We start from the raw sequence: 13,492 nt of genomic DNA, 5'->3' as shown, positions 1-13,492 counted from the left end.
GTGCGAGCCGGACCTGGATCCCGCGCCTCGTCGGCCGGGGACGACGACGGCGGATCCGCCATTAGAGCAGCAGCTTCGCCGAGGATAAGATCGGGGGAAGGGGAAGGAGGTGGTGGACTCGGGAGGACTTGTGCGTGTGACTGACGTGCGGGTCCCGCTTGTACTCTTGGATGGGCCGGGCTCTACTGGGCTGCCATACCCATTCCGTTTTCCCTCCCTCGCCCTCCAAACGGCCCCTCCGGCGACGCTCGGAGGCGGGCGGCCCGTGCTCGAAGAAGAGGAAGTCGGCGGCAGAAGGGCGCGGCCCGGAAGCTACGGCGGATCCGCCGCTGGAAGCAGCGGAAGGGGGCGGGGCCGGCGACCGCATCAGCGGCCTCCCCGACGGCGTCCTCGGGGACATCGTCTCGCTCCTCCCCACAAGGGAAGGCGCGCGCACGCAGATCCTCTCCTCCCGGTGGCGCCACCTCTGGCGCTCCGCTCCGCTCAACCTCGACCATCACGAGCTCTGCGACAAGAAATACCAGCTCGATTCCGTCGTGTCGCGCATCCTCGCCACCCACCCCGGCCCCGGCCGCCGCTTCTGCGTCACCGTCTACCACCTCCACCGCGACCGAGCCGACGCCTGGCTTCGATCCCCTGCCCTCGACAACCTCCACGAGCTTGAGCTCTGCAGCTCCAAACACACCTTCCCGTATCAACCGGTAGTACTGCAGCGGCCTTCCGCTTCTCCGACACCCTCGGCGTCGCCACCATAGGAGAGTGCCACATCCCTGACAGCATGGCCCAAGCGCTTTTCTTCCCTAAGCTTAACAAGCTCGGGCTTGAAAATGTCACCATATCCTAATCCTCACTACAAACCATGATTGATGGTTGCCCCGCTCTAGAGTGCTTGCTGATTCGCCGCGGCTCTGGCTTCCGTTGTGTCCGAATCAACTCCATCAGCCTTAGAGGCATAGGTGTGGAAGTTTATTGGGAAGACCTCAGATTAGAGGAAGTCATCATCGAGAATGCCCCTTGTCTTGAAAAGTTGCTCCTATTTGGCTCAGCTGAATCCCGGCATATATCGGTAATCTCCGCACCTAAATTGGAGACCCTAGGCTGCCTATCTTCCCATTTATCTGATTTTAGTCAACATGATTTTAGTACCACACTCACGCTATACTCGACAGTTATTCAGGTACCACTTTCCTTCTCGATCAATTTCTGCACTTATGGTGATGAATTATGTAATTTCTGCACTTATAGATGGTTTATAATGTCATCTTCCATGCTTCATGAAGGGATTGCGTGTTCATAGCTTGACGGAGACGGTGCGCACTGTCAAGATTTTATCTGTTCGTATGATTGCTCTTAGTTTGGATGTTGTTATTGACTTGATGAGATGCTTTCCTTGCTTGGAAAGGCTGTACATTGACGTAACAATTCTTCCTTAATGGTTCATAGTGTTCATTTCTCATGTGATCTGCTTATTGTTCTGAACTGGGCGTTTTTCATTTGGTTATGTTTTGTTAGTCAATTAAGCCAGGGAAAAAGAATTTGTGGCGCCGTAAACACCAGAATCTAATAAGATCTCTTGACATCCGTCTGAAGACAATTGACTGGCGATATTATGTGGGCACCAAGTCAGATGTTGACTTTGCCACATTCTTTTTACTAAACGCGAGAGTGCTAGAGTTAATGACTCTTCAGGTTTATCATAGTAATTTCAAAGAGGAGTTTTTTACACGGCAACGTGAGAAGCTTCAACTGGATAAGAAGGCCTCAGGAGGTGCTCGGCTTCATTTTACAACGGATCATTTTCATGGCAGTTTTACGGATTTCTGTGTCCGTGATTTGGATCTAGCTGATCCCTTTGAAAGGAATTATCCGTACCAATTTCATGCTTTCTCCTAAAAAAAGTTTATTTCTCATGTTTGTAGTTTGTTTAAGTTTGTATTATCCTGGAATCTAGTGACAATTAAATATACTATTTAACTTGTTAGTTCTGTTGAAATCAACTTGTGCCAATGTGCACTTATTTTATGAGAAAATACAGACCTGTGTGGCTTCTGAACGTCAAGTGTGATGTTACCTGTTAAGCCGATTTTAGGAAGCCACGCGAATTGATGGGTCTGAGTATCGGTATTGCTCCATCTCGTGTGCCAAGCACTTCCTCAGATCAAGGTAAAACTGTGGTGCTAAAAGTCCTATCGGTAATTTGTTTTTTCCCCTTGCACAATAGCATGATTTGTGTGGGCTGTAGTTGGCTTTACATTCAGAATATCATGTGGTGTCTCCGGTTTTCATCAGCTGTTTGCCTATTTGGTGTGCGGATCTACCGCTTGTTAGTCAGAACGAAGAGAAGAATGGGGTTTCACTGTGAAGGCAGGGAACTATTTCTGTTTCCAACATGAATGGTCCAATGGTTCTGATGTTGAACTGCTTTTGACTCTTCGCTTGATGCTTTGCCAGGAAGACCGAGTCGAGTCGCTGTTTTCTTTGCCCCCTTTGTATCCATTGCTAGAGTTCCGTGTACCGCATAATCTGTCTGGCAATTTGTTGGATTCTGGTGTGACTTCTGAACATGGAACCTGTTATTGCATCAATCGTGCATATGTATTGCACTTGTCAGTGGATCAGTAGTACAGAGTATCTATCTACACGCAATATTTCTAGTTTTTGTTTGCTGTGGTCATTGCTCGACTGTCGCGAATTACCGTAAGCAGTACTGTAGACCACAAACATGTGGTAAATCAATCAGGTTAATCTACCAGCAACCTAGAAAGGCCAATGCAATGGTGCCATTAACAAAAATAGGTTAACTAATCTCTCTCCAGGATCTCCCTACCATCACATAAACACACGCAAGCAAGTTCACTGAAGCAGAACATTCCAAACAGGAAGTGGAGCACCAGCCAGATAAACTGGCAATCTGTTTACTTTGATCAAGTTCTGTTTGCAGCATAAATGGTCCAATGCTCCTGATGCTGAACTGCTTTGATCAAGCCTGGTCTTGGCTGTCATGCCGCCGATCTGCTTACTTTGTTATTGGAGGTTCAAATATGTCATTTCATCAGATAATGATATCAGTGTGGCGTTCATGGAGGCGTGCTGAAGTTGTATTTGCTGCATTCTGATGTAAATGCTGAAGATGGAACTTGGTTACTGAATCAATTGTGAATCAATAGCACAGGGTATCTATCTGCAAATAATAATTCTATCTTTTGTTTGACGTGTTCATCGGATGATCATGCCCGAGAATTAGCATGAGCAATAATCATAAGGCCAAAACATATGATAAGTCAATCAGGATAATCTATGAGCAACCTAGGAAGGCCACGGTCCCATGATAAAATCGAGTCAATCTCGCTTCAGGATCTCCCCTACCATCACATAAACACAAGCAAGCAATTTCACTAGAGCAAAACACTCGAAGTAAGAAGTGAGTCACAAGATAAACTGGCAATCTGACCAGACATTTGTTTCTTCAAGTCTGATCGTCTCCACACAATGCATGGATACCCAACTAAATCTATCTCCGCTTCGAGTTTTCTGGTCTTCCGCTCACAAACCATATATAGATTTCAAAAACTCCACTACATATGTTACGGAATGACAATGAAATAATCACATATAGCAAATGTAAGGGTCCAATTCTAGAATCGGCATGTGCCAGAGCACAAACAAATACAGACAACATAAGAACATTTTTTTTGTCAGAAGTTCATATATATGAGTGCAAAGTCGATACCAATGCAGAACATACTCCTTCCTACAGGATTTGTTACAGCTTACAAGTACAGAAATAACAACACACGAATAGAGAGAGCCTATTAGGGCGAGTGTCGCTGCACTAGCTTCAAGACAGGTTTATTTTCATGCTTGGAAACTTGTTCTTGTAACTCTCGTTTCAGTTCGTCGCTGTAGGAACCCTTTAGCCACAGTTCTTTGAGACTAAGTAGATGCTCTACTCCAGAAATCTGCAAGGACGCCCCACCAGAGCAGTGAATCTTCAGCACCACAGTTTCCCAAATCACCGGCTCTACAAAAGTTACCAGTAACTTGGAGGTGCAATTGATCTCTAGGACCCGTAATCTCCAAAAGATAACATCTCCCAGGGTGCTAAAATGGAGTTCACCATCTTGAATCGGCTTGACACAAAGGCGATGTAAGCAATATATATCTGGCAATTCACCAAAGAAGTGCATGTCCTCCGGCACTAGTATAGTCAACTCAAGATAAAACTTCTTGAGATTATGAAGCTGTTTGATCCAAATTGGCAGTTTGTTTACATGTCCGTATAGCTTAACGCTCTTTAGGGTCTTGGGTGGCTGGGAAATCATGTCACCGAAACAAGCAAATGACCCCTCCTTATCCTTATCCTTATCGAGTCGCACTGACAAGGACTCCAGATGCTTGTGGCCGGAGATGAAATTACACAATTCTTGTATGTTCTGCCTGTTTATGCCAGAAACGCGGAGCTTGCGCAGTTGTGTAAGGTTCTGAAGCTCCTTTAGGATTGCCTTTCCATTAGGAATATTGACATTCACAACACCAATAGTATGCAATGCTGTCATGCTCCCAATCCCTGCAGGAACCTCAACACCATCATTATCAAGTCGGCGTCTGCGCAACTTGGATAACCAGCTAGACACCAAACTACATGGCCGGTAGCTCCATGACAACCGTGTTGATGTCTGAAAATCTGTTGTTTCCGGTAGTGCTGTGACCATGTCATCATTGCCCTCAGGTGATGTTGATGTCTGAACCTCTGTTCTCGTTTCTGGTAGTGCTGATGTCTGAATCTCCTCTGTAGTTTCCGGCAGAGTTGTGACCACGTCATCACTACCTTCAGGTGGTGTTGATATCTGAACCTCATCTGTTGTTTCCGGTAGTGTTGTGACCACGTCATCACTACCTTCAGGTGGTGCTGATATCTGAACCTCCTCTGTTGTTTCCGGTAGTGTTGTGACCATGTCATCACTGCCCTCCGGTGGCAATGATGTTTGTTCTACGTTTGTTGTTGGTACACTTGCAACAGATTCATCACCTTCATCTGATGATATGATGGTGCCACCACGAATGTATTGCAACTTCTGTAGCTTGATGACACACGATGGTAGCATGGAAATTGAGGTGTCTCTGATATCCAAAGTTTGCAGCTGCCTCAGGCCACCGAATGATTCCGGTAGATGGCTTATCTCTTTGCATCCTCGCAGAGAGAGAAACTTAAGACGAGGTAGCACCTTCACGATCTGCTCAAGGTCAGCATCTAGTATACCTGATGTGTCCGCCATATCTAACACCCGAAGTAGACTCATGTCAGAGGAGAGGAAGAATGAGATCCACTTCCCAAACACAGTCAAGGACCGTAGTGAGAAATCCATGGTCTTAAACACTGTGATGTCCCTGTCCCAGTCCTCCCTTATGGTGAGGTGTTGACCTGCATGTTGCGAGTTCGGGCTGCAATTCCCCTTTAGTGCAAAGACAAGGTTGTCTTCCATTCGCCGTGAAATGGTGTATTCATGAAAGAAACCATTGACTTGGTATAGGCACTTCATCGTCTTCTGACATCGTTGGATTATGCTCAAACTAACGAGTTCCATGAACAATCTCTTCCCATTCTCCTCTGCAGTAGCATTATACGTGTCCCTGCAATAACCCTCAGCAATCCACCGCCTCAACAAATGCCTCTGCCTTAGCTTCTGCTCTGGAGGGAAGATTGACAGATAGAAAATACATGGCTTGAGGGAATCTGAGCAACCATCAAAGTAGGACCGCATCCAAGAGAATAGATCCCTTAAACTGTGAAATTCTTGATCGGTCTCCAACTTGTGCATAAAGTCATCATTTATCTCCTTCAACAAATCTGTGGCCAATACAGACCAGTGCCTTCTAGCGGCATTCTCTTTGGTGAAGAGTTGGCCTATAGTAGCAATAACTTTAGGAATCCCACCACATCTGCCTACGGTAACTTTGGAGAGCTCCATCTCGTCAGGAGTCAATTCTATCCCATCCTTTGTGATCTATAATCCAGAAATACATTAGCTTCTAAAAATAGTGTAAAATCTCTATTTTGCAAATAGTAGTTACCATAAGTTATTCAGTACCAACATAAAAAAATACAGATTTTCCTATCAAATAAGTAATATTTTTTAAATTAAACATTTAAAAATAAAAATCAAATATTGCATTTATTTTCTATGCCTTACATGACCGAACCTAATTTTCCTCAATATCAAAAAATAAAAATCCAGATTCACTATCAAATAGCAACACTAAACCTTTTTTTTGCAGGAAAATAGGCAACACTAATGTTGTGCACTATGGTTTCAAGTGGTGTTATATGCCGGCTGGGACTTGAGTCTATTGGCATATTAGCTAGTAGTGTTAAAGACAACTGGAATTGTTGGAGATCAGCTTGTCAGGGTTCTAGATTCACGAGTGGTTTGATTCAATGGAATTGATAGAATATTTGGAGGATTTGGATTTTTCCTACATAGGGCATTTGATTCACACGAATGGAATCCTTATGAAAAATTCCTAAGGATTGATTTGATAGTGCGCTCCTTGTTGTGGACGAAGATGAGCGCATGGGCAGTGTCTGGATTTAGCATCTCGCTGCGAAGGCGAGCCAACCAGATTCCCTAACATGCCTTGTAGCTGTCGCGATTACTCTGCCTCGCATGAAGAAGTTGCGACAACCTTCTGCCTCATTGATTGCCAGCTGACCGGACTGCTTCCGAGGAAGAAAAGTATGCCAGAGGTACTCTTCCTAGAGTCCAGGTCACCAACATGGTCGGAGTTGCTGTAGCCGACCTGGTTCTCGCCATCGCCACGTTGATACACGCATTCGTGCATGATCGTGCCTGAGATGTACCATAGCAAGTATTTGACGGTAGCGAGATGATAGCTTCTCGGGGCTTCCATGAACCTGCTCAGGAAATTGACAGCGAACGAAATGTCCGATCGGGTATGCACAGGATACCTGAGGCACCCGATAATGCTGCGGTAGAACGTTGCGTCCACCGGCTTTTCGGGGCTCTCCTTGCTAAGCTTGAGTCGTGCCTCCATCAGAGCTTGCATGGTGTGGCATCAGACATGCTGGCTCGCTCCAGCATCTTGGCGGCGTAGGTCACCTGCATGATCATCATGCAACCACGCTCCTAGTTTACCTCCAACCCGAGGAAGTATTGGAGCAACCCGAGGTCGCTCATGCTGAAGAGACGTTGCATCTCTCCCTTGAAGCATTGGACCTCGTCGGGCTCTGCCCTGGCGATGACCATGTCATCGACGTAGATGCCAACAATGAGCAGCATGTTCACGGTGCCACGCGGGTACATGCCATGCTCAGAAGCGCTGTGGGAGAACCCAAGTGATGCGAGTCTCACATCCAACTTGGCGTTCCACGCCCTCGGGGCTTGTCGGAGACTGCACAAGGTCTTGTGTAGCATTTACACGCCCTGCTCGCGTCCTTCGGCGATGAAGCCCGGTGGCTGGGAGATGTAGACGTCCTCCTCGAGATCACCGTTAAGGAATGCCAACTTGACGTCCAAGTGGGGTACGGCCCAGCCTCGATGTGCCGACATGGCAAGGATCAGCCGAACAGACTCGAGCCTTGCCACAGGTGCGAAGACTTACTCGAAGTTCACTCCTACGCGATGTGTGTTACCTTTTGCGACGAGGTGTGCCTTATGCTTGACAATGGCGCCGTGCTCGTCCTTCTTCACCTTGAACACCCAGTTGAGCCCGATAGCTCGATGCCCTGCAGGCAGCATGGTGAATGTCCAAGTGGAGTTGTTGATTGACAATAGCTCGTCCAACATTGCTCGGCGCCAACAATCTTCTTGCTTGACCTCCACGAACGAGGTCGGCACCTCGTTGGCCATCAGATGCAGAACGCCATCATCGTCGTCATCATCCTCGTTCTCAGAAAGGTACTGTTGTCCCGCAGTCTCCTCGAGAAGATCCCCGATAAGGCACTACCTATCTGGAGCGGCGACGTTGTCGTTGGCGTCGAACATGTCCGACCTTGTCGTTGGGGACACAAATTTCCCCGGATCCACCTTGAGTTGTTGTACCCAGGGACAATGTTCTTGGGGTCTGCGTTCCCAATAAAACACTTCCCGGGCTCCCAACTCCCGGGGTTGCAGTTCCCAGGATCACTCTGCCTGACATTGCCCTTCCCGGGACACTCCTTCCCCAGGAGCCGAAGTACACCGGGTACTCAACTCAATGGTGAAGGAGTTTCTTGCTGCAGTCTCCCCCGGTGCCTCCCAGCACCAGTATGTGTCCTAGCAAAGACAACATCCCGGAAGACGTTTACATGCTTCACGACTGGGTCATGCATATTGCACGCCTTAATTGGACCTTGTCTCCTAGCCTATGAACACCATTGAAGTGCTCCTGTCATCAAGCTTCTTCAGTTGTGGGCGTCGAGTGCCCAACGCATCCAAAAGTGCAGAGGAAGCAGACATCCGGCTCCCTCCCGTACCAAGCCTCCTGAAGGAGCGGTTGAGGATGAAGACAAACGTGAGCATGGTCTCCTCCCAGTACGTGCTTGGCACCTACTTTACCTTGAACCTGCGGCGTGCCATCCTGAGCATCGTCTGCTTCCTTCGCTCGACGATGTCGTTCTGCTGCGGAAGTACAGGGCCGTGAGATGTCGTTGTACCCCTTTGTCATCGCAGTGTTTGTAGAAGCTGGCCGATGTGAACTCGCCGCCACAAACCGTACGCAGCACTCGCAGCTTGTGGTTGTACTCCAGCTCTGCAGCAGCTTGGTGCTTTACGATGGCTTGCTCCGCCTCGTCCTTGGAGGCGAGGAAGTATCGTCCACATGCACCTGTTGTAGTCATCAATGAGCAACATGATGTAGCGACACCCGCCTGGCTTTGCTGGGTGATCCGGCCACAAAGCTCTCCGTGGACCAATTCTAGGGGCTTCTTTGCCCGGTACCTTGCCTTCTTGGGAAAGGCAGACGCCGGCGCTTCCCGACAAGACATGCATCACACAGCTCGTTGATGTGCATGATATGCGGCAGCCCATGCACAAGGCCGCCACGAGCCATCTTGCAGTCTGTCAAAGTGCTGGTGTCCGAGCTAAGCATGCCAACGCCTAGCGTCGGAAACATGGCCCACGGCGAGGCACATAAGATGCACGGGGCGAATGAAGAACTTGTATAGGAGATTCGATCCTTGGTTTCCTCGATGAGCAACCGCCTGCGCTTGTCTTGCACGGAGAGCACTTTGCGGTGGATGGTGATGTCGTACCCCCTCTCGTCGAGCTGGCCGATGCTCACGACGCTACTCTTGAGTGCCTTGATGAAGAAGACATCCATGGACGCCCTATGGTCACCCCATTTGTTGGCGAAGATGATGGTCCCATGCCTGTGGATGTCGTCCACCGAGCCGTCCGTGAACCGCACCTTCCTAGTGATCGAGCGGCCAGCTCCGCGAACACGTTGACCGTAACAGTCATGTGGTTCATGACGCTGGTATCAAGGAACCAACCCTCGCAGCGCTTGTCTCCAACAAGCACGGGTGTGGTCACAGCTCTCTCCTCGTCGAGGACGATGTAGCCACACACACCTCAGTTTTTGGGGTGCCATCTCCTACCAACGTGGTGGAACCCGACACTTGGTTGTCAAGGTATGGCCGACCCGAGTCATCGTGCACTCATGCATAGACTTGATGGTCGTCAACATCATGATCGAGCCCTGACCTGAGTCGTCGTGCACTCTTGCACGGACTTTGCAGGACCCGACGTTGTATGGGCCGTGGTTGCCGAGACAAGAACCAGCGTCGCTGGGGAATTGGTTGTTGGGGCGTGGCTTTCCCACGCATGTGCCTTCATCGCCTCCCAGTCAATAGGCCCCGAGAATGATGGTGTCGGGTAAGTTCCCAACACTATAGGGATGGAGTCTGCTGATGGGCTCCGTGTCGCATGCACGGACTCGACAATTGCTGAGACCGTGCTCGTGGGAGGCGTTGTGCCCTCCTGCACGGTTTGGGCGCAAGCCAACATCCTTTTTGGCCCACCGTCTACATCAAATTGGACGAGGTTCGCCGCGGCCGCGATAGCCTTGTCAGTTATCCTCTTGCGGCAATCGCGGACCCAGTAGCCCTTTATGCCGCAATACCGGCACTTGTACTGGTGGTCATTGTTGCCAGGACCGCGTGCTAGCCTACCCTGTTGTTGGGGCTACCCTGGCTTTCGCCAGCACGTTGAGCCCGGCCTCCGCCTCTACCGGGGTTACCCTGGCTTCCTGAGGCGCCACCGCCGCCACCCTGCCGCTTCTTCACCTCCCATTCCCTTTATGTGTGAAGGAGTCGTCTGTCACCAGAATTCTCGTGACAACCATCGAGGTGGTCCTCGGCCACTCTCAACCAGACCGTGAGCTCCTCGATGGAGAGCGTGCATAGGTCAAGCAGAGTATCGATAGCAGTTGCTACCTAAGCAAAGCGAGAGGGGACAATTTGCAGGAACTTCTACACAATAATTTCATCGTCGACAGTGTCACCGAGCAAGCGGAGCTGTGTCGCGAGGTTGTTGATCCACATAAAGAAGTCATCGACACGCTCTCCATCCTTGAAGATGATGTTCTCGGAGTACACCCGCAGCCTCTGCACGCTCGCCTCGTGCATGCGGTAATTGCTGAGGCGCTGGGTCCTGATGGACGTCCATGCCTCCTTGGTGCTCGTCTTCGTCGCGAGCATGCCATTTATCTCCTCTGGGGTAGAGCTGATCAGCGCAGCCACCATTTGCATGTCCTCCCTCCTGGAGACGGTGTCGTCCTCCATGGGGAACCATAAGTTTGCCGCCTATAGTTTGCACTCCATGATCAGCGCCCACTCGTTGTAGTTCGAGCGAGTGAGCATCGGGAAGGAGATATTCGTGCCGCTACAACCTCCAATGATCTCGCGCACAATCTCCCTTACCACGATGTCACTGCGGTTGCCACGCCGTACCAGACTGCAGCCTCAACTCACCGAGCGATGGCGCTCCCCTTGTGGAGGCGGTGACTTGGAGCCGCCCGCTCGCGGTCCGCAGTTGCGTCTCTAGCAGCGTCTTGGAACCACCCGAGGCAGAGGGCTTCTTTGTGTCACCTGACATGGCCACTTGAACGAATCTCTTATGCCAATTGTTAGCCCAAACTACTATGGAAGGTGTGTACTATAGGTGCTAGGGGTTCTACCTTACGAGTGGTAGGAGTCCTGATTTGGAGTGTTAGGGCCTGTTTTGTGAGTGCTAGGGGTCCTACACTATGAGTGGTACGGTAGGGTCATATTCTATGAGTGCTAGGGGTGCCCAAAGCTGAGTATATTCACTCACACACAGGTACACTTGCACAAGTAGTACTAAGATTTGAAGCTGAAAGTTTTCTCTCGAGGAATGGCTTGATTATAAAGGAGAGATTACAAATCCTTTTATATGACAAATGAACCGACTATGGACTGCATAGTATGTGCATTACGAACTAGTACTAGAGTGTGAACAAGAAGCAAAAGTCCTACTCACGCTGTCGCTACCAGCGGAGTATACCAGTTACTTTCCCACTGTTGTGCTCTGTGGACTGCAGTGTGGCCACTATACTGGTCCGCCACGAGCTGCTCTGCCTCTACAGGTCCACTACAACATCATTCCTTCGCTAGGTCAACAAGATTTTCTTCTTTTCATGGCAAATTTTAGCACGCTCCCTCTTATCTCCTCTTTTTACATGTGAGATAAAAAGATAAAACTTAATCGATCACTAATTCATAAGATCAACGGTTCAGATCTATTATGTACTCTTTTCTCTCATGTAAAAAGAGTAGGTATGAGGGAGGGACCATGTTAAATCAAATCATTTTCGTTGTTGATGTTTTAAATATACACAATAATCTCAAAAGCATGGGTGCTTTTTCAATGATGCTGCCCACTTATTCGCATTGCGCTATGCTGATCCCAGTATGGGATTTTAAACTTTGTATACCTTGATTGAATGAAGATTAATAAATAAATGGTTGAGAGCGCACACACCTGTTTGAAGAGAATGAGCGCCATGTCAGCTTCAAGACATTTGACATTGACCGCTCCATCTTCCTTATCTACACAATGTGTAGCCACGCTTGCTTCATTTGTAATTACAATGATACATGCATTCGTAGAATCGGGTACGAAGGCGGCTTTTATCAAGTCCCAATCCTCTCTAGACCGTAAGCCATCGATAACAACGAGACTTCTGTACTCAGACAGAATTCTACGACACTCTTGAACCGGATCTTGCCCTTCAATGATACCAATTGCTGCCTTTTCCTTAGCTTGAAAATCATCTGAATGAAAATCCAGGAGCAAATGCCAAGCCAAGTCAGTCAAATTAAATGGATGACGCACGTCTGCCCAACTGCACATTGTAAATTCCGTTCGGGGATCAGTGAGGTTGTGTCCGCTGCCAAACTTGAAATATTGATCCAGTCCAAGCAACAGGTGGCTGTACAGACTTCTGACCACGGCTGACTTCCCCACACCAGCAATTCCCCACAACGAGGACACACTAGGACCTGAGGAATCTAAACTGCAGCGAAGGTCAGCAGCTGATCGATTCTGATGCCCAAGAAGTGTAAATGTGTTGACCAAGGCACGTGCCTCTGCTCTCCTGTTGGAGAATACACGAGAAGCACAACCCTGCAAGTTACATGCAGAACTGTTAAATTAGCACAAGCCATGCCCGCCGGTTGTGGTTTAGAAAGGAATGGGAAGGAAGTAGCACAGTGTCATTACGACTACATGCATGCAAGTATTAAACAAGTTGCAAGTATGAGAAAACATCATTAAATTCTATCTCGATTACTGTAGTGGCCTTGTTTAGATGCAAAATGTATTTTTCATAGTGGTCTTGTATAAGGGAATGGAGGTAGTGCATCTTCAATCAGAACAAATAGATAGACATTGTATTTGTAGCCGTTCAAGCTACGCATAGACCACATAGATGCATACAAAATTTACTTTTCTTCTTGGGTCAACTGACAAATACTTTTAGCTATTTTCCACTTTTTTCATACGAACATAAGATCGCTTGGCTGGAGTCACACAAAAGTTTTCTCTCTATTATATCTGAATAAGATAAGGAATTTTGCCCATCCGGAAGTCCTTGAAAACCCCCAGTATGTAATAATTCTCCATAATAGATGTGCCATGCGCATAAATTTAAGTTAAAATGACAGGGAATCAAAACGAACTCATGAACAGGTGGTACAAAGTATTTGCTTAAATGGACATACAAGAGAAGTGAAAATAACACTAGCACAACAAAACAGTTTGTGTGTTTCATACAAAAAATTTATGGAAAAATAATACTTTATTTTAAACTAACGGGTATGGTGAGTCCTTTACAAACGAGAACATTAACTCTAACCTGAATTCGAGACCTTGTCATCTATCTAATCCAGGTCAATTAAAGAGTGTATGATTGATTGGAAAAATAACTTTTGGAAATCATCATCTATATAGGATTTTTTTTGAACATGCCACCG

At 48.0% G+C, this 13,492-nt stretch overlaps 3 protein-coding genes across 3 annotated transcripts in view; 1 reads left to right on the top strand and 2 right to left on the bottom strand.

The window, feature by feature from the left end:
• The window catches only part of LOC123069482 (peroxisomal membrane protein PEX14), a 14,341-nt gene extending 14,097 nt beyond the window's left edge, over positions 1–244 (bottom strand). Inside the window, exon 1 of the mRNA XM_044492361.1 lies at positions 14–244. Coding sequence (XP_044348296.1) covers positions 14–62 — 49 coding nt within the window. The 5' untranslated portion in view covers positions 63–244. The remainder of the gene's footprint in view (positions 1–13) is intronic.
• LOC123069474 (F-box/FBD/LRR-repeat protein At5g22700) lies at positions 134–1,456 on the top strand. Its single transcript, XM_044492351.1, has 2 exons — positions 134–1,177; positions 1,281–1,456. The coding sequence occupies exon 1, from the start codon at positions 171–173 to the stop codon at positions 753–755; it is 585 nt and encodes a 194-aa protein (XP_044348286.1). The 5' UTR covers positions 134–170; the 3' UTR covers positions 756–1,177; positions 1,281–1,456.
• A 2,211-nt stretch (positions 1,457–3,667) lies between these two features.
• The window catches only part of LOC123054964 (uncharacterized), a 17,888-nt gene continuing 8,063 nt past the window's right edge, over positions 3,668–13,492 (bottom strand). The window contains exons 5-6 of the mRNA XM_044478874.1: positions 12,000–12,644; positions 3,668–6,005 (exon numbers count right to left, since the gene is read on the bottom strand). Coding sequence (XP_044334809.1) covers positions 3,813–6,005; positions 12,000–12,644 — 2,838 coding nt within the window. The 3' untranslated portion in view covers positions 3,668–3,812. The remainder of the gene's footprint in view (positions 6,006–11,999; positions 12,645–13,492) is intronic.

This window comes from Triticum aestivum, chromosome 1A (genome assembly GCF_018294505.1).
Source record: "Triticum aestivum cultivar Chinese Spring chromosome 1A, IWGSC CS RefSeq v2.1, whole genome shotgun sequence".
NCBI classification, from domain to species: domain Eukaryota; kingdom Viridiplantae; phylum Streptophyta; class Magnoliopsida; order Poales; family Poaceae; genus Triticum; species Triticum aestivum.
This window is presented reverse-complemented; position numbering and strand designations above follow the sequence as displayed.

Bases quoted from the DNA above. Each gene is read 5' to 3' on its own strand.
- LOC123069474 (XM_044492351.1), top strand. From the start codon at position 171: ATGGGCCGGGCTCTACTGGGCTGCCATACCCATTCCGTTTTCCCTCCC.